Genomic DNA, 18,779 nt, shown 5'->3' with positions numbered 1-18,779 from the left:
CCCACTATAGTTTGAAGAACAATAAAATACTGTAGAATCTGGACTATCGGGCCCATTGAGAAGAAATAATATACCTTATTTCTCCTCTAAGGTTCGGACACCCAAAATTTGGGCAAACGCAAATTTTAGTGCCCTTTATGAGTAGCATTCTTTGGGCGAGAGGTGTACGCAGGGGTAGAGGGGCATGGAGTCCGTGTCCCTCTTCCGCCAGACGAAAAAAAAATTAAACATATTTATTTACATTTTTGTAAATAAATTTAAATATCGAAAGAAGATGCCAATTTTGACATCAGAATGGGACCCGAAAATTTTTGGACCTTGGTCACATGCCGCGTTTGCGAAAAACAGGCCCTGCGTACGACCCCAGCCTTAATACATGACTCCCTTCCTGCAAGCGTGAGGCTGGTATTGCTCCATTCCTGGGGCCACGGAAGGGACAATTACCATCATATTTTGTTTTCTCATGATATAAATTCACTATATAGGGGCCCGTGAAAATTTTGCAGACCAAGCCATGACTTAAGGGTCAGCCAAAGATAGCCAGGGTAGCCAGCAAAGATAACTAGGCTGAAGGCACTATAGTGCCCTTGGGGGGGGGGGCAGAGGGTTGGGCTGACAGAGCTCCAGATCTGGAGCCCGGAACGATACTAATTTTTTTTCTTCACTGTGTAAATTCACCTTGGGGGGGGGGAGGCCATGGAAAGTCTTGCTGGGGGACCGTCGAAGATCCTAGCCTGGGGGGGGGGGCTGCTTCAAGATCTGGTGCCATGGTCCCCCCTGCTCCAGGATTTGACGGCACTTCGTAAGGAAACTATGCATGTCAGGTGATTTGAAGTGTAAATGAAGCTAACAACATTTTTATTAATATCTTAAAATTTTTTAATGATATTTGCTGAAATATTCGAAACTTTTTGATCACGCGAATCAGAGGGAGGGGACGGGAATCTGGAGAAGAATCTGTAAAAAAAGAAAAAAAAGAGTTTCGTAGCGAACTCAGTAGAGTTATCCGAAAAGCTGTCGGCCAATAAAAAATCAAGTTAGAAACAAAAGAAAAGGCGTGAAGACCAAAACTCGCGACAGTCAATTAATTCGAAAACGCGCAATTCGTTGGTGAATGTCTGTCTGTCGTCTGGAACTGGAAGCGTAATTACGAAATTCGCTGACCTTCGAACAATTCTTTACCTTCTCCGTCGCTTCGAGAAGTAAGTTTTACAAATTATTCGCTTCCATTATTTGAAGAATTTCGCTTCGTTTCTAATTCCATCTTTATTTATTGAAGCGCAATTCGAGTTCCGTTCGCGTAAACAAGAAACGGTGATTTTTAGCCTTTATTTCAAAATAATAAAAAAAATTGTTTATTTTTCGTTGTAATGAATTTATAATTGTTATAATGGTTGAATTTGTAATTTTAGGAAAATCGAAAACAATGTCTTCAACGTCGCAGAAGCATCACAATTTCGTCACCGAGCCCATGGGTGACAAGCCCGTCACCGATTTGGCTGGTATCGGTGAAGTCTTGGGAAAGAGACTCGAAGCCAAAGGATTCGATAAGGTATTCCTAATTCTGTTTGCTTACTTCCACGTTTTCAATGCTTTTGTGATATATTACGCGACTGTCAAGGGTTTGGCAATGAAACCATGCGGTAACTTGAGCATGTTCTTGAAGATGTGGATAGAGATTTGTTGGGCCACCCAACTTCAGCGTTGTAACTAGATGCTTTCAGGGTTTTTTGGATCTTTTTTTTTCCCCTTGTACCCGCCCCCATATCATGATACACTGATGTTGGTACTTCTGGAGTTAACCAATGATGGTATCATATCTGAGATCCTTGACTAAAAATCTATCATAAAATCGCAAATACATATCCAGGGGTTTTCTTCAGCCGAAATGGTCCAGCTTGCGGAATCTTCACAAGTTCCCAACATCAAGGCTCGAATGAAAGCTGATCCCCTCATTAAATAGTCTCGCCACAGATAACATTAGGCCTACGACAATACAATTATTCAATCATTACGTATTACTCATAGTTAGAAAAATTGAGGATAGCACTATAACAAGCCGAACAGCTTCGGTTTAAGGGGCAGCTTGGCGATGAACATATCAGATGACCCGATCAAAAGTCGCCAAGACTGTCAGACACATTACGGGTGCCGAAAATAAAATCACCAGCATAAAAAATGGAAACCAACAAGCACATAATTATTAAATATAATAACAATAATCAAAACAACATAAGGCCTCCAGACCCTTTTAAGTAAACAACCCTTCCTGTTGTTTAAAAAATAAAACTGGATAAAAATAAATTGATCAGGGTTTTAATGAAGCCTGGACCCTTGTTTAAATAAATCAATCGGGGTATAAATAAAACCCAGGCATGGTTTACATAATAAATCGATCAGGGTTTGAATAAAACAGAGCCTTGTTTAAATAAAGTCCGGACCCTTGTTTGAATAATAAATCTGAACAGCTTTGGTATAAGGGGCAACTTGGCGATTTACTGAGACTTTTTTTTTGGTGCCAAACATGTCAGATGACCCAACCAAAAGTTGCCAAGGCTGTTAGACGTTATGGGTGCTGAAGCAAAAATCTTCAGCATAGAAAACAATAAAAACCCATTCAAATATGAAAAATATCAGGAAACAAAAAATTAAAATCCAGACTCTTTCTGGGTATCCAGATTCTTATAAACAACGGTCCTGCATGTTGTATAGATGATAACCTAGCAGAATGAAAAAACCAGAGCACAGAGACTTATCTGGAAAAAGCCACCAACTTGGCGTGTCCCTTATATCAAAGCTGTTCCGTATATTTTATAAAAAACCATATATATTTTTGTGCAAAATAATTCTGTAGAGAGTAGAAAATTATTTTACAATCATATTAAATATTTATTCTTTGTATAACAGTCACTTTAAACATTACATGCAATTGATGTGTGTATTTCCAATGGGGATTTTTATATTGAAAAGCAATGTTTGAGGTTTTTGACAACAATTTTTGACATGACAGTATAATCTGTCAAAAACCTGCCAACCCTGATATGAATTGATATCATGTTCCCCCTTCAGCCTTTCAAGTCTTATCTCTGCCTATGATCTGTGGTTTTACTATATAGAGTTAAACGTAAATTGACCACTTAAAATCCAACAAGTCCTGCATAATCCTATATTCCCTCCTTGAAAAATTATTTAGTGTAGAGGCCTTATTTAAAAAAAGAAGTATTAAACATGTTTTAGTTTAATGGCAAGACCATTGACCATTATTTCATATTCCAATTGGGTCACGGTAGCAGTGTTATCTACTATCATTGAAAAATCATGAAGTCCCGGAAAAGTCACAACATGAGGATAAGGCAAAAAAAGGTCAGATTTTTTTTTATGAACCCATTTTTAGATTTATCTCTGGCAAGTTATTGTGTGCTAGATATTATTGCTGAAAATTGTGGGTCCTTATCAGGCTACCCATCATGAAAACCCAATAGATATCTGCGATCGTTTAGTTATATGGTAGGCTAAAGGCTGTTTTCTGAGTAATTAATGCAAAGTATATTGTCTTAAAAAAAGTCAGCACAGGGATTTTGTTATTAATCGTCATTGTGCTGAATCTTAATTAAATGTTTCATTTTGCAAGCAAAAGAACTGGCTATTCTGCCTAATTAGTGTTAAATCGCCAAATCAAAGAAAATCTGGATTTTCTCGGGGGTGGCAAAAAACAGTTCTTTAGTAAACATTCTGGACTTGTACTGTTCTTCATATAAGTTGAAACAGGCTGTAACTAGGCCGGGGCAACCTGGGCTTCGAGCTAATGTGGGGGAATGGGGATCACTAATAACTTATTTTGCATAATAACCCTTTCAAGTAAGATCCCAAGAAAAAGTCTGCCCAGAGAAAGCAATCTGCGGCCCTGAGATGCAATATACATGTTTTATTGACTAATATGTGTATGATGTCACAGTAAGCAAATCAAAAAATTTAGATGCCAGCAAAGTTTCTTAGGAGCCAATAAATTTTCAAAAAGAAAATGGACCAAAATAATATTTTCAGTCTTTTTCAGGACTTGGTGAGTCCCTTTCGCAAGTTAAGAGGCATGCCGAGATATAAATTCCAAAAATCTCATGTTGTCCCGACTTGTATTTAATAATCACGCATATAAAATTTTAGATTAAGCCACCATCTTGGCATTGATTAACTGATTAGGCTTAAATCTCTGGAATTTAAGGATGCCATGAAGAAGACGTGAGCTCAATGCTCTGTAATTCGTTCCATTTAGCATCTGCAGTCTGACCACTCGAATGATTAATGTTCAAAATTTGAAACACAAGCAAAAAATATAGTGCGTCCACTGTTCAGTTTGTTATAAAAAGTAAGTAAAACGTTATCCCTGTGCATTCATAGCAAAGTTACTGAAAAGTGTCAAACAGTGGCCGTTAGACTCACTATGTATATTTTCAAAGGGCAATCCCGATCGAGGGGGGGGGGGTCAACGTATGGAGGAAGGGATTGCAATGAATTTCTTAGAGGAATTTTATTAGCCTTGAAATAGCATTGAAATTTTAACATAAATTGAAAATAACAGCATAAAAAGCTATTTTCTTTCTATGTTTTAATTTTTTTAAATACATTTTTGCTTTTTTTAAAATACTTTTCTGGGGGGGGGGGTGGAAACGAATCCAATATACAGTAGGAGATGGTGGGTAGCAGAGCTAAGACAAAATTTTACTGACGGGAGGGGTTGAAAAATGGCTATATATATATATATATATATATATATAAAATCTGCTGAATATACTAATGCCCCCCCCCTTTCCCCATCCCAGGGGCGGCTTAAGCTACGGTGCACCCAGGCAGTAGCATTAAGACTACAAAATTTAACACAATGAAAATTCACATGACATCACGCTTTTAAGTCATACCTCAACAACAGAAACGTTGACAAAATAGACAGGTCCTTTGACCGTAATACTAGAAACAATAACTATCGGGGTGGCTCGAGACAAAATCTCTACCCGTGCCGAATTAATTTTTTGTACCTCCTGCCTATCTCTCCACCCCCATAGCCCTTATATTCTGTGTCAGGGGTCAATGCTGGATTCCTTCATGGGACCCAAGCCAGATTTTCCATGGTGCCCCTTCTATAGTTAATTTATAGTGTGAAAAAAAGAAATTATTTAAGATTAGGATTTTTATTATTAAAAGGATTTAGTCCCGGGCCCCCAAACTGGAGCCCTCCCCCTCACAACTTATCCAAAAAAAAAACCCTTAATCTTGAATTTTGTGCCCCTCCAGAACAAACAAAACGTTTTCTTTGATTTTTTTACGACCAATGGAACTTTTACCCATTGACCTCAGATTTAGCACATCTCATGAGCACCCCATGCAGCCGCAGTGGGACATATGGCCAAGCCTCACCTCTGTACTCTATCACAAGGGGCAAGTGTGCATTTTGGTTCCTTCACCCAGAATTTGTTCCAGAATAGTCAAATGAAAGCAAAGGAAAAAAATTTCTTAAAAAATGACCTCGTTATATAAATACAACGCCACAACAGGCAAACTGCCCAACGAGGTGGCTGATTTAAGAACATCATGGATGCCCGAGCTATTTTTTGGAGGCCCTACCTACTACTGCTACACCACACATGCACCCCGCATATATATATATATATCTTTGCAGGGTAAGTGATGATGGCTCACAAAAATAAGTGCTGTTTCAAGGATTAAGTTATCTTGCATTATTAAGAATGGTAAAAATAATTCTGGGGAAAAAAATCCTGTTAAGGTTGCCATTAGGGGCGGCAAATAAGCTAAAACCACCCCTGCTCCGTCCAGGAATAGTGAGCCAACCTATATGTGGTTCAAAATTGACAAAAATATTTTAGGCCCTGGTTATAGCCCTCTTGTGTCGAAAGTGACCCTTATGTGGAGGTTGATGATAATGATAAATATTTCCTTTTTTCAATGATTCATGGTTTTTTTTGACTAAATTTAGTCTATTTTTTTCCCAGGCTCATGTGGTTCTCGGCCAGTTTTTGGTTCTGAAGAAACACAAGGAACTCTTTGTAGATTGGTTGAAGGACATCAGTGGTGCCAATAGCAAGCAAGCCCTGGAATGCTACCAGTGCCTCACTGACTGGTGCGATGAATTCCTGTAGATCCTCGATGTTTTGGCAAATGCTTTGGGGACAGAGAACTTGAGCATATCTCTATGCATTAATTTTTAAAGAGAATGATTGCTTGTGCACACGTGTGTGTATATTCATTTAAAAAAAGTTTGTATTCAAGAATGCGGGGAAGTCTTTTTTTAATTTTAACAACTATCATTTGAATTTTTCTCATTTTATTTTTGCCACGCATAATTATTCTCGCAGCTGTTTTTTGTTATACCGATGTCATGTTTATTTGAACAATTTTTTTCTCTTGTGTTGATTGTGATAATTTCAGCCTAATTTTGTTTTTGTATTGTGATTACACGTCTGTTTGAATGTAGTTGGTGGTTTGGATGCCGGAGATGCCTTAGATTGAAACCAATGTACGGGGTGAAATTCACTTAATCTACCAAACCAAGGGGGTGGGAGTAGTAGACGATCACTTGGACTATAGCAATTCTGTACTATCTTGGTGTCTGATTTATGGTGGATTGTAGGAATATGTGTCCAGTTCTGAAAACCCCAAATTTGTGAAGTTTCTGAAGGACCCACATGCAAACTAAGCGCATATTTGAAGAGAGTAGAAAAAAAAATTCTAATGGGTAACCATTTCGTCAGATTATCTGGATTTAACGGCAAGCTACAAGAGCTGAGAGATTGATGGAGTACACAATAAAATTTTCCCAAAATCTATAACTGGCAATTCTACAAACACCCTTGCTTCAATCGATGAAATTTTCGAATAATTTGTCCATTCCACCAGATTTCTAAAAAGGCTACGAGTTTTTGGTAAATTTTGGCTGATTGCAGCTAGAAGGGTGATTTTTAGACTTGCCATTTGCAGATTTTAGCAACAATTCAATTTTGCACTTAATCAATCTCTCAGCACTTGTAGCTGGCAATTAAATCCAAATATATTGATGAATATATTGGATTTTTTCTGCTCTTTTCAAATATGCGCATAGCTTGCGTGTAGGTCTTTCAGGAACTCTATAAATTTAGGGGATTTTTATTCAGAACTGGACTCGTTTTCCTTTTATCCACATGGGCCCGTCTATATTCCCCCCCCCCCCATCATTTGGCAGATTAGGTGAAATTATGTACCCTATTTATAAATCGGTCTAATTAAATAACCTATACACAAATCGGAAATGTTTCTAAGCCCACTGTTTTAAAATAAACCCCATATTTTAAAATATCAATTGCCAGTGTCAGATGTACATTCTTGCTTATGATATGAATAGTATATTTATGTGATGTGTGCAAGAATTGGGTGTAACCCGTTATTTTTTAAATTGTTTCAAACGTCCTTAGGTCTTGAGTGAAATTGATGTTCTCAATTAAATGTTCCTTCTCTTTCGTGAATAGAAATGTATTGTGTGTTCAGTTTCAGAAGTATTTTCACAAGTGAGAGACCCAGTATTGTGTAATCCGTTAAGTGGAGCGATATTTTATAGGATCTGTAATTATACGAGTATATTCGTGAATTCTGTAAAATGCTTTTACATATTGTACATAGCTACTTCATGGCTTTTCCTTTTGTGGAAGTAATTCGGCACCAGTTTATAAAAGATTTTAAGGCAAGTTAAAAGGTTGCTTGTGTTGTGTGCGACAATCTTTCTTTGCTGTTGGTAATTATAGCTGTATAATGTATATTTCTCTAGATGCTTTTAAACATATAAGATATTTTGAGCATTTTATTATATAGAAAAATTTTTTTGGTTCTCCAGGTCGGCATTTATTTGATAAAACATTCAAATAACGTTGCTTTATTATACTTATATAGTTGAATTTTTCCCCCACACACCACTGAGAATTAACATGAAGTAAGTTGGTTGTGTATTTTAATGTTTATGGTGCTTCAATAAAAATGTCTGACACTATTGGGCTTTAGTTATTTTTTGTTTTTAATTTTAGATTAGTGTATTTTGGCTCCATCTGTATTTCAAAGACAATTGCAATATTTAATTGGTCCTTAATTTTTTATCGTGTTATATCAAGATTCTTAAATTTTTTAGTCTTGTGTACTTTTTAATAGTGGCAACAGAGTGCCTTAGTGACACCATGAAAACTCAAACCATTTCGTTTGTACCACAGATTAAATGCCTACCCTTTCTCTGGGCAAATGAACTCTCTGCATGTGCAGTGATAACAGGAACAGAACGGTTGTGGATGAGGATACTGTTGCACTGTTTTCAAAGCAAGAGCAGTGGAGCTGTTTAAAAATTGAATGCGCTAATTGCAATGAGGGTGTCACCAATTACTAAACCACAGGCACCTCTGAGTACATGTTGGAATGTTTTGCATTGTTCTGCCACGAGCTCTAGGTTGAGACAAATGTTCTGCAGTAAAAATTCCCATGATAGTGTTTTCTACATTTTTCTTAAAATTCTTCCAGATTGTTCTGCGGAAGCACTTACTGTTCGATGAACACACATACAGCTTGTCCGTATTCCTCTGGGAACCTACTGAAATAAGTACACATTGGAATATGTATTGTGAACATGAAGTTTGTTATAATGCTGCCATCTATTTTTTCGAACAATGGATAAAGTGGGATGATTGAATATTTGTTCTGTAGGTAGGGTTACTAACCGTCGTCCTTTTTTTTTTTTGTCATTTCAGCAGGGCCATCTTAAGAGCGTCATGGGTCCCAGGGCCAAGTGATTTTTCTAAGGCCCTACCTACCTACCTAGCAAATTCTCTAAAAATTCAACTACTACCCTCTTTTCTGAGGCCCCGGGTGGGCCCATGCGTTAAAACGACACTGCATTTCAGGTGTTCCCAAGTTTTGGAAAATTGGTCCTTTTCAGGTTTCTGGGGTTTTGAAACACTCATTTTTTCATTGATATGAATGTTTTTTTTTCTCTCCACACGCATCTACCAATAGCCGTCAAAATTACCAGAATTTTTTGTTTTTTAGAGTTATGAAAAATTATTGTGACCGGTTTTGTTGGTAGGCATAATGGGGCGCCATCTGTTGGGATAAATGACGTCACTATGGGTGCGTGTGCAGGCTAAGACGCCTTCATATACCTTCATGTATTAAGGAGTTCTAGTGCAGGCCAAAGCCGCATCTTTCAAGCGGCTTTGGTGCAGGCGCCCTGTTTTTAAAACTGGTTACCCTAGTTGTAGACCCATTGCTCCCTGCTGCGAATGTTGAAATACTGCTGCTTTTGCTGCCATCTATCTAGAAATTACAGAACTTCATTAATGAATCGAACAGAAAAATAAGACTTGTGCTGTCATCTATTGTTGAGAAAACAAACGAAAAACTATCAACTAGTGCTATTTCTATACCATAGATGGCAGCAAATTCGTGATACAGGCTAAAGTAATTTTTTTTACCAGTGATTGAGGCCGTCCGATTTTTTATGTCAACAAACATGGCGGCCCGTTTGAATTCGCAGCCCAGGATATAACGGATTGTTCCTGACGAATTTGCTGATACAGGCTACTATCGACGTGACAAACCGACCTCAACAAATGCCAGTTAGGGGTAAGGCGAAAACCGTGCCAATGGTGGCTCACACAACAACCGACAAGCATAAAATAATCTATAAACATCCATCTTAAATGCACGTTACTGAAGTAAATATGGTCGGTCTTGACTTAATATAGTTTATCCCGAAAGATGTACGGCTCTGATATACATCTAATTTCACATTATTGAAAACATTTTCCTGAATGAAGATTTTACTGTCATCTAGTTTTTAAAGATAGTACTAGACGTTAATTTTATTTTATTTTTCCATAAATGTCAGATGGCGACAGCTGTTCTGTAATCGGTGCTTTATTCCGATATTGCTTCCGATTCTGCCGATAATTTCAACATTGATGAATTTATAATTCCAAAATAAATAAAATCGATAATTCTAGCATTAAAATGAAAGATAGTTCCAGAATTTATGAAAGTGATAAATTCCAAAATTAATGAAAGATAATTTCAGTATTAAAAGATAATTCTAGAATTAAGGAAAAAGATAATTCCAAAATTAATGAAAGAAATAATTTTAGCGTCGATGAAAGTGATATAATTCGAAAATTAATGAAAGATAATTCCAGAATCAATGAAAAAAATAGTTCCAGTATTAATAAAAGAAATAATTCCAGCATTAATAAAAGAAACATATGGGCGGAGATAAGGGAGGGGGGGGGGGGGTCATTGGGGGAAAACTCCCCCCCCCCCCGGCATCAAAGGGGAAGTCGACTGATATAATGTAGCCTATTTGCGTATATATGAATTGACATCATCATCATCATGCCCCCCCCCCCAGATTCTCAAGTCTTTCTTCGCCTATGACAGAAACAAATCCAGAATTGGTGAAAGAAATAATAATTAATAATGAAAATAATTTTCCAGAATTAATGAAAGGAAATTTCAGCATTAACGAAAGAGAAATGATTTCAATCAGGGACGGGCTCAAGTACACTCATGTCCATAAATTAAGGATAATTCAGAATCACATCGAAATCGAAAGTAAAAATTTCACCTGTAGAATTATCACACACATCTGCAAGAATGATAAGCAAATTTCAGGAAGCCACCAGATGATGGCGATAGTACGTCACAATGACGAGAGTGTAAGGGGGGGGGGGTACATAAGGAATGGTTGCAAAGAAGTGAAATTGTTCACAAGAGTTCTCTAAGGCGCTCAGTGCCATAAGCGAATAGTTATGACACAGAGGACGCATGTGGATGATTTTTTACGTGGTAGAATTATCGGCCGCCTGGAATGTGGGCGCACTCAGATGGAAGTATCCGAGGAACTTGCAATTGCCCAAAGTGTCATCTCTAGGCTTTGGCCACGATTCCAAGATAACGGAAATGTCAGTAGACGTTACAGTACAGGTCGCCCCCGAGTTACAACGCCGAATGAAGACCGGTATTTGGCAGTAACTGCCAAAAGAAGCAGACGGAGCACAGCATCCGACCTGTCTCGTCAGCTATCTGCAGCCACGGGTACCACAGTTTCAAGGCAAACCGTGTACAGACGTTTGGGAGATATTGGTCTATATGCTCGCAGGCCTGTCAGATGTGTTCCGCTCACGGCAACTCACTGTCGGCGGCAATTAGCCTGGAGTAGAGAACATGCAATGTGGACATCGTCACAGTGGGCTTGTGTGATGTTTTCCGACGAGTCCAGGTTTAGCTTGCAGTCTAATTCACGTCGGACTTTCATATGGAGAACGCCAGGTACCCGTTACCACCAAGACAACATCATTGAATGACACCGTTACGGTGGTGCAGCATTGCTCGTTTGGGGTGGAATTATACTGGGTTCCAGAACAGATCTGCATGTTCAAACCGGAACCATGAAAGCCCAAATTTATCGGGACATCATTCTGGAACAACATGTACGTTTGTTTAGGGGTGCCATGGACGCAGAATTTGTGTTTATGGATGACAACGCCCGTCCTCACCGAGCAAACATCGTAAACGAATGCCTTGAATCTGAGGATATAACCCGTATGGAATGGCCAGCATTCTCAACTGACTTGAATCCGATAGATCATGTGTAGGACATGCTTGGCCGACGAGTTGCAGCCCGTCAACCACCTCCTACATGTGTACCGGAACTTCGGAGAGCATTGCTTGCTGAGTGGAGCGATCTTCCCCAAGATCAGATCGATAATTTGGTATTCAGCATGCCTAGGCGTTGTACGGACTGTATTTCATCGCACGGGAGACATACAATGTATTAACCATCATACCAACCATGTAATAGTAAGTTTTTGTAAAGGAGATATTTTTTGCACTTGCTCCAGGGAGCAAAAATCGTAGTTTTTATGAATGGTATCATACATACACCATCGTTTTTGTTCTTTATCTTTTGTTTAATTGATGTTTCTGCTATGGATGTGTGTTTCCAGATCCTGACTCAAGAAGATTGGAACGCGGTTTTGTTCAACGGCATGGAGAAGACCTAAATGGGCTTTATGAATAAGTAACGTTTGTTTTGTTTCTGAACCTTTATTTGCCGGAGCTGGCATTATCCTTAATTTATGGACATGAGTGTATTTTGCGGCCCGGTGCAAAAAAAAAAATAATTTACGGCCCCTCTAAACACAGGGATTTTCCAATACCCCAGGGTGTCCATGGGTACTCTGGTGCCCACCAGGTTCACACTGGTGTCCGAGAACGACTGTAAAACCACTTCGTGGTCGTACAAAATGTCATTTGGCAATGAATACGGGCAAAAGTGTCCGCTTCCCAGTGACACTTCGGGCCTGGGGGCGAGTCGCCAGGCACTTGAAGGTTTAGGGCTCTCGGGGCTAAAAAAACGATTACATTGGATCCCGCTTATAACGTTTTTCAAAAAATCGTTATGAAAAAACGTTGTAAGCGAGAAAACGCTTCAAACAGGAAATCTTAATGAGAATTTGTTAGAGTTAGGACCACGAAAATAAGTCCTACTAAAGGGAAAACGTTGTAAGCGGGACCGACTGTATCTATCCCAGCCCTCAAACTTAGAGGTTCTCTATCTTGGACTGAATTTTAAGCTATTGCTTTGTTAAGAAGTTGAAGTCGAAATGCAATCAAAACATTTTCATCTCCTTTTTCGGCCCCAAAAATTTAGCGGCCCGGTGCGGCCGCATCCTTCGCACCTGCCTAAGTCCGGCCCTGATTTCAATATTAATGAAATAAATAATTAATCTTTCTTTTATCTTTAGATGAGTTCTCTATCCTTTTTTTTTTATGTATAAAAACGCAATATATAGAGACTGGATTGTACATTTCAATGGGGAAATTGCCAGGCGGGAACTGTGTTATTCAACGAGTCACGTGATTTCCTTGCATTCGATGTTGACCCCACCGCAGAGGGTCGATGCTCCGTTCAGTAATAATGTATAAGCTCGATGGTCCCAATCAGTGCCGTCTTAACGCTTGGGCAGTGCTGTCTTAAAGCATGGGCCCCACCCGGGGGCCTCAGAAAAACGAGTAGTAGTTGAATTTTTCGAGAATTTGCCAGGTGGAGCCTCAGAAAAATCACTTGGCCCCATGATGTTAATTGTTAAGATGGCCCTGTGCATGGGCCCACCCGGGTGCGGCCCGAAGGTCTCAAGAGAACCGGTTGAAATTTTCGACAATTGGCCAGGTTCCATCACTTGGCCCAAGGGCCCATGATGCTCTAAAGACGGTCCTGGTCTCAATGTCCCTTTAATTTACTTCTGCCTTTTTTGGCCTTTAATTGACTTATTATGCCTCTTTCTTGGTGTTTTTTTTTTTAATATTTATGCTGCCTTTTTTTTCCCCTATAAGGCATTTTAATACCGGTGCAAAACCACCAGTATTTAAATACAGTCGGCCTCGCCTAACTGAATATCAACGATTCCAGTACACAATATCCAATTATGCGAGGAGCAATTCAATTGCCATTTTGCAACGTAAGTATTAGTGAAAATTAACTGAGAGAGGAAAGATCAATATTGATGAAGCTTCTCGAATAAAACTGACGCAAAAATCAAATGAAACTTGTATTCAATTACAATGATCACAATACCTAAGTTTTTTGCTTTTCATTGATAATGTTAGCGCCCTCTATTGGCTCAACAGAGAACGGAAACTAAATACAGTATAAAACCTCTCTTTTGCGGTAACCTGCGGGACAAAAAAAAAATCATCAGTAAAAGATCGTTAATCAGGGGTTTGAAATGCATACATTTATTACACAAGGGGGAAATTATTATTTGGCCGTAAAAGAGGGGTGTCCGTTAAAAGGGGGTTCAGTGTAATTAAATGCACGTATTGAAGACAACTTGAATACTTGGAGGAAAGTACCTACTCTCAAATGTATTCATTTTAACTAAAGTAACATATTTTTCATTAATTCTAAATGTTTCATTCAATGAAAACATTGTGTTGGTGTATATTAACAGGTGACGTGTGGGACGTAATATTCGATTACAAGCGTGAAAAAGAGTCGAAATGATCATATTAAGCGGTTAAATATAAATAAGCCCCCAAAATTTCTCTATGGGAGGATTTTACCCTTATAAGCGGGGCTGACAGTCATTCTAAAGCCTGATTGCACTGATTCAGAAGCGTCGGAAGTGTTTTAGATATTTGTGGGTGCTCGACCAACACTCCCTCTTCTTCAGGGAGGGGGGGGGGGGGGAGAGCTGTTAGCTCCACTAAGGTCTCTATACAGAAAATTTTGATTTCTGAATTATACTACTATGGGTGTCTCCGACACCACTGCTCTGATTTGAAATCATTTAAAATTTTATTATTTCAAACCACAGTGAGTATACCCCCCCCCCCCTATCACGCGAAGGGGTCGTTCCCCCTTCAAGCAGATTCTTTGTTATACAACGCGTACCATAAGTCAACGAACTATTTCGAGCGTAATAAAGCGTGAATTGAATATACACGTTGTATTGTCGTGTTTTCAAAGGATTAGTGTCGCGTAACGGCGTTCATTGAATCGCCGCATTTCCATTTACACTTCTACTTCCGTTGATAGTCGGCGCACTCTCGTCTACGGGAATTATTAACGCGCCACATGCGCTAGCGGTTCGATGAAAATGGAAAATGTACGATTCATTATACCAATACATATACCAGCGTATGCCCCGAGAGGCGGGACGCTACGACTTTAAGCCTCATACCAATACATATAATGTAAATTCAATGAAATGAAGCCAGGCCATACAAAAAATGAAGCATCCAATTGTGTGTGTGTGGAGAAGTTGAAGTAATTCCTTAAAAGTAAGTATTATTTCCCCCCCGAAATTATCTTAGTTTAGTCGTGTGGAGTAAGACGAATTTAGTCGTAGGGCAGAGCCACCCTTAGGGGTGTGTGACAGGTGGGATCGCGTCGGGCCCCGCACTTACGGCAATGATAATCATTTCTTTCATTTATTCTGAATTTTCATCAATTCTAAAATTATCTTTCCTTCTTGAAAATTTCTTTTGAAAAAATTCAGATAAATGAATTTTCTTCAAAAAATTCTGGAATTATCTCTTTTCTTTATTCTGAATTTTCTTCAAAAAATTCTGGAATTATCTCTTTTCTTTATTCTGAATTTTCTTCAAAAAATTCTGGAATTATCTCTTTTCTTTATTCTGAATTTTCTTCAAAAAATTCTGTAATTATTTCTTTTATTCTGAATTTTCATCAAGTCTGGAATCATTTCTCATACTTTAATTTCATTTATACTTAAAAATTATCATTTTATTTTCTAAAACATAGTTTTACAAAGTATTTATCTAATAATTCATGTGGTAAATTTTGATTTCTGAATGAATTGACCTTTTACCGGCCGAATTCAGATTTAGATTGATTTTTATAATTTTTTCCCTTTTATTCCCCCCCCCCCCCCTCTTCTGATCTTTTAGTTTGGACAAATCAATCAAAAATTCATGAAAAGAAAAATTTCCCCGTGTGTTTTCAGGACTTGCCCATGTTCATAGGAATAGCAATAAAATTGAAAATAAAAAATTAAATTTTATTTTCCCTTAAAAATAGGCGATTTAAAAAAAATTAAATTGGTGGCATGTGTATTGAAATGATTGAAATTTTTGTTTTGTAAATTAAGTTTGGAATCTCAGACATTCGGGAGGGGGAAGGAAAAATCAAGTGTTTCATGGACAAAAAAATATTTCCTTCCGATCTATAAGGCCGTTAAAAGGTTATTGGTAGGGGTAGTGCCGTATTAAGGCACGGCCCGGGTTCACAAAAATGAGATCTGGTTGAAATTTCCGAGAATTCGCCTGGTATGGCTTCAGAAAGATCACTTGGCCCGGGGGGGGGGGAGGCCATGATGCTCTTAAGACGGCTTAATCGCTCTAAATTTACTGCAAGATAATTTTGCTCTCAAAATATCGAAATAACCTTTCCGTACTAATGTCACGGATCTCTAGATTACTGTGGTACACCTGTTGGGAATCACTGATCTACATACATACATACGCTATAAATTTGGGTGTCAACCGCGGACTGCAGGAGACCCAACCAGTACATAGTATTTCTAATAAATAAACAAATATTTTCCCTAGTATTTTAGTAGTGTTTCGGTAGCCACCAAGGGAAAGACTTGCTCTCATTTATTTTGACTGTGAATGGTATAAATTTTGCTTCCAAGTACTCTCGTCACTTATTTTTTGTTTCTCGAATGGTGGCCCACAAAATGGTTTTTCCTTCTACAACGCGGCCCACAGTACACCTAAAAAGAGACATCCTTACTTAAGCCATGACTCTCGGGAGAAATTGCGGTTACCAACCAAATGACTAGTAACTTGCTTCATTACATATAATAATTCGATCGATGGCCTACGACTTGATACCAAATCATTCCACGTTGTCCTCGTACTAAAAGGTTGGACACCCCTGATCTACACGAATAAAAAGAAATGCGTACATTTAATGACAACATGGGCCTCTCATAGGCTCAAGGTATTGCCTCTATGTACGAATTGCCTCTATGTAAAGCCGTTATTTCTCATACAAAAGAATTCACGAAGAATACGTGCCGAAGGAGTTCCAACAAATTATTAGAATAAGAGATTTTTTTGGCCAATAAAATGTATGCTATCATCATTCGAGAGTGTGTAATGCACGAAATGTCCAAAACCTCCAGATTGTTTTAATCTTAACGCTTTTCTTTCAGAATTCAAGATCTCGCAAGCTTCATCGGATGGCAGGAATATGGTGCGCGCACAAATTCAAAACTCATCCTCCGTCCTTGTTTTCATCAACGTTCTGAAGGCGCTGTTCGCTGTGATAGCTATACTACTGGTCGTGGTTTGTTTCAAAACAACTCACCTTTTCCCAAACATGCAGAAGAAACATATTATAAGACAGAAAAAAATTGAAATGTACCCGAAAGTCACGACAACCTTCAGCACCGTCACTCAGACAGTGATGCTCGACGAAACGAAAATGTTTCCTGAAGTTTTGGAATTGTATCTTAATCAAAGGGAGTCAAAATTCCCGAATGAGGAATCTAGAAGAGTAGCATTACCATTACCCGATGATGTACCGAACGCTAAACCAAATAAATACAAACTCATATACTTGGCGACACAACACTTCGGGGAATGGAATCCATACCATTACTATTTTCCACACCTCGGCGAGAAGACATTCACAAGATACGCGTGTCCAGTGCAATCCTGTAATGTCACAAACGATAAGAATCGCCTACGAGAAGCAGATGCCGTTTTATTTCATGTCAGAGATTTCACGATTGAAAAGATTCCAAATCATAGAAGGGAGGATCAAATATATATACTGTACTCTATGGAACCACCTTGGCTAGAGACGATGAACTTTGAGAGGTTCGAGAACTTCTTCAACTGGACGATGAGCTACAGAGAAGGTTCAGATGTCGTTGTCAAGTACGGCTTCGTAGGAAGGAGACAGAATCGGAAGATAGATCCAGAGAAGGCAAAGCTTAGAGATGTTCTGCTGGAAAAACGCTTCGAAAAGAAGAAGAGGAAAGCGGCGTGCTTTGTGAGCAACTGCTGCACAGACAGCAACAGAGAACAATACATTTCGCAGCTGAACCAATACTATGGAATAGATGTTTTTGGTGGGTGCGGTAAAGAGCTCTGCAGACCTCCGGAAACCAAACGCTGTTACAGGATAATTGCCAGGAAATACATGTTCTATTTAGCCTTCGAAAACGCCATCTGTGACAGTTACGTAACGGAAAAACTCTACAACATATTAGGATTCGATATCATCCCAGTGGTCATTGGAGGAACTGACTACGGCTTAACTGCTCCGCCGAATTCCGTCATAGATGCCACATCGTTTCCCAGTCCAAAAGCATTGGCAGAATATATGGGGCTTGTTTCACGCAACTATACCATTTACAAGTCGTATTTTGAATGGAAGAAAACGTACAAGTCGTACCTGTATCCTTGGATGTGCGAGTTATGCAAGAAATTGCATTCGAATATCGGCTACAGGACTGCGCGGGAACTCCAGACATGGTGGTCGGATGGAAATAGCTGTCGCAGGTGGAGTGGAAGGACATTCCGACTCCCTGAAGGGAATCCTCCATTACCATGTTACAAAAAGCAAATAATTCCTTAATAACAATCAAGATTTCTATTCAAGAAACGTTTCAATGAAAAAAATTCATGATCAAATATTTTTTCTTTTAAGGACTTTCAATAAAAGTCGGAAAAAATTGTGCTGAGGTAAAAATAAAAAACTTGAAAAACGTTTGGAAGGTCAAGATTTTAAATTTCACTTCTTCCTTCAGGAGTTATCATCAGGGAAAGGATCAATCAGATTTTACTGGGAACCCAGTGAAGTCGTGTGTTGCAATTGGGTGACAATATAGATGAAATATTTTAACACATTAAAATGTATAGAGAGATAAATCAGGACCGAATCAAACTTAAAAAATGTTAAAGTTGTATAAAACAGGATTCTCCACTGTAATTTTTTAAGGGCAGGCTGCATATGAAATAATCATATTTATATCACAGGAAATGCTCTGAAACTTTCATGATTATGCCCCTGTGCATGCACACACACAGTTTTAACTTCATTAAAATCTTTTGACTATTAGTAAAGAAATGAATTAAACCATATAGAAGTCAGTTAAAATAAATAAATACAGTAGGAATCTGATTAGCTGAGCTAATATAGAATGGACCCACCTCGGATAATACAG

General features: G+C 38.6%; 2 protein-coding genes across 2 annotated transcripts; both read left to right on the top strand.

Moving 5' to 3' along the window:
• The first annotated feature begins 1,039 nt into the window (after nucleotides 1-1,039).
• baf (barrier to autointegration factor) lies at nucleotides 1,040-8,026 on the top strand. The gene is made up of 3 exons (XM_089235675.1): nucleotides 1,040-1,202; nucleotides 1,413-1,552; nucleotides 6,003-8,026. Exons 2-3 carry the CDS (start codon nucleotides 1,427-1,429, stop codon nucleotides 6,147-6,149), a joined length of 273 nt encoding a protein of 90 aa, XP_089091801.1. The 5' UTR covers nucleotides 1,040-1,202; nucleotides 1,413-1,426; the 3' UTR covers nucleotides 6,150-8,026.
• Nucleotides 8,027-16,763: 8,737 nt separating this feature from the next.
• On the top strand, nucleotides 16,764-18,291 carry LOC149082156 (lewis-type alpha-(1,3)-fucosyltransferase-like). Its single transcript, XM_089236868.1, has one exon. The coding sequence runs from the start codon at nucleotides 16,796-16,798 to the stop codon at nucleotides 18,188-18,190; it is 1,395 nt and encodes a 464-aa protein (XP_089092994.1). The 5' UTR covers nucleotides 16,764-16,795; the 3' UTR covers nucleotides 18,191-18,291.
• The last annotated feature ends 488 nt before the right edge of the window (nucleotides 18,292-18,779 follow it).

This window comes from Pholcus phalangioides, unplaced genomic scaffold (genome assembly GCF_987345545.1).
Source record: "Pholcus phalangioides strain wild (caught in Gottingen) unplaced genomic scaffold, Ppha-v1.0 ptg000009l_1, whole genome shotgun sequence".
Taxonomy (NCBI): domain Eukaryota; kingdom Metazoa; phylum Arthropoda; class Arachnida; order Araneae; family Pholcidae; genus Pholcus; species Pholcus phalangioides.
The sequence above is the reverse complement of the archived record's forward strand: the minus strand, read 5'-3'. Positions and strand labels throughout refer to the sequence as shown.

What these genes read in the sequence shown, in the direction of transcription:
- baf (XM_089235675.1), top strand. Translation starts at nt 1,427, where the DNA reads ATGTCTTCAACGTCGCAGAAGCATCACAATTTCGTCACCGAGCCCATG. An exon ending in AAGCCAAAGGATTCGATAAG is followed by an intron (nt 1,553 to 6,002) that starts GTATTCCTAATT and finishes TTTTTTTCCCAG; the next exon opens with GCTCATGTGGTTCTCGGCCA.
- LOC149082156 (XM_089236868.1), top strand. Translation starts at nt 16,796, where the DNA reads ATGGTGCGCGCACAAATTCAAAACTCATCCTCCGTCCTTGTTTTCATC.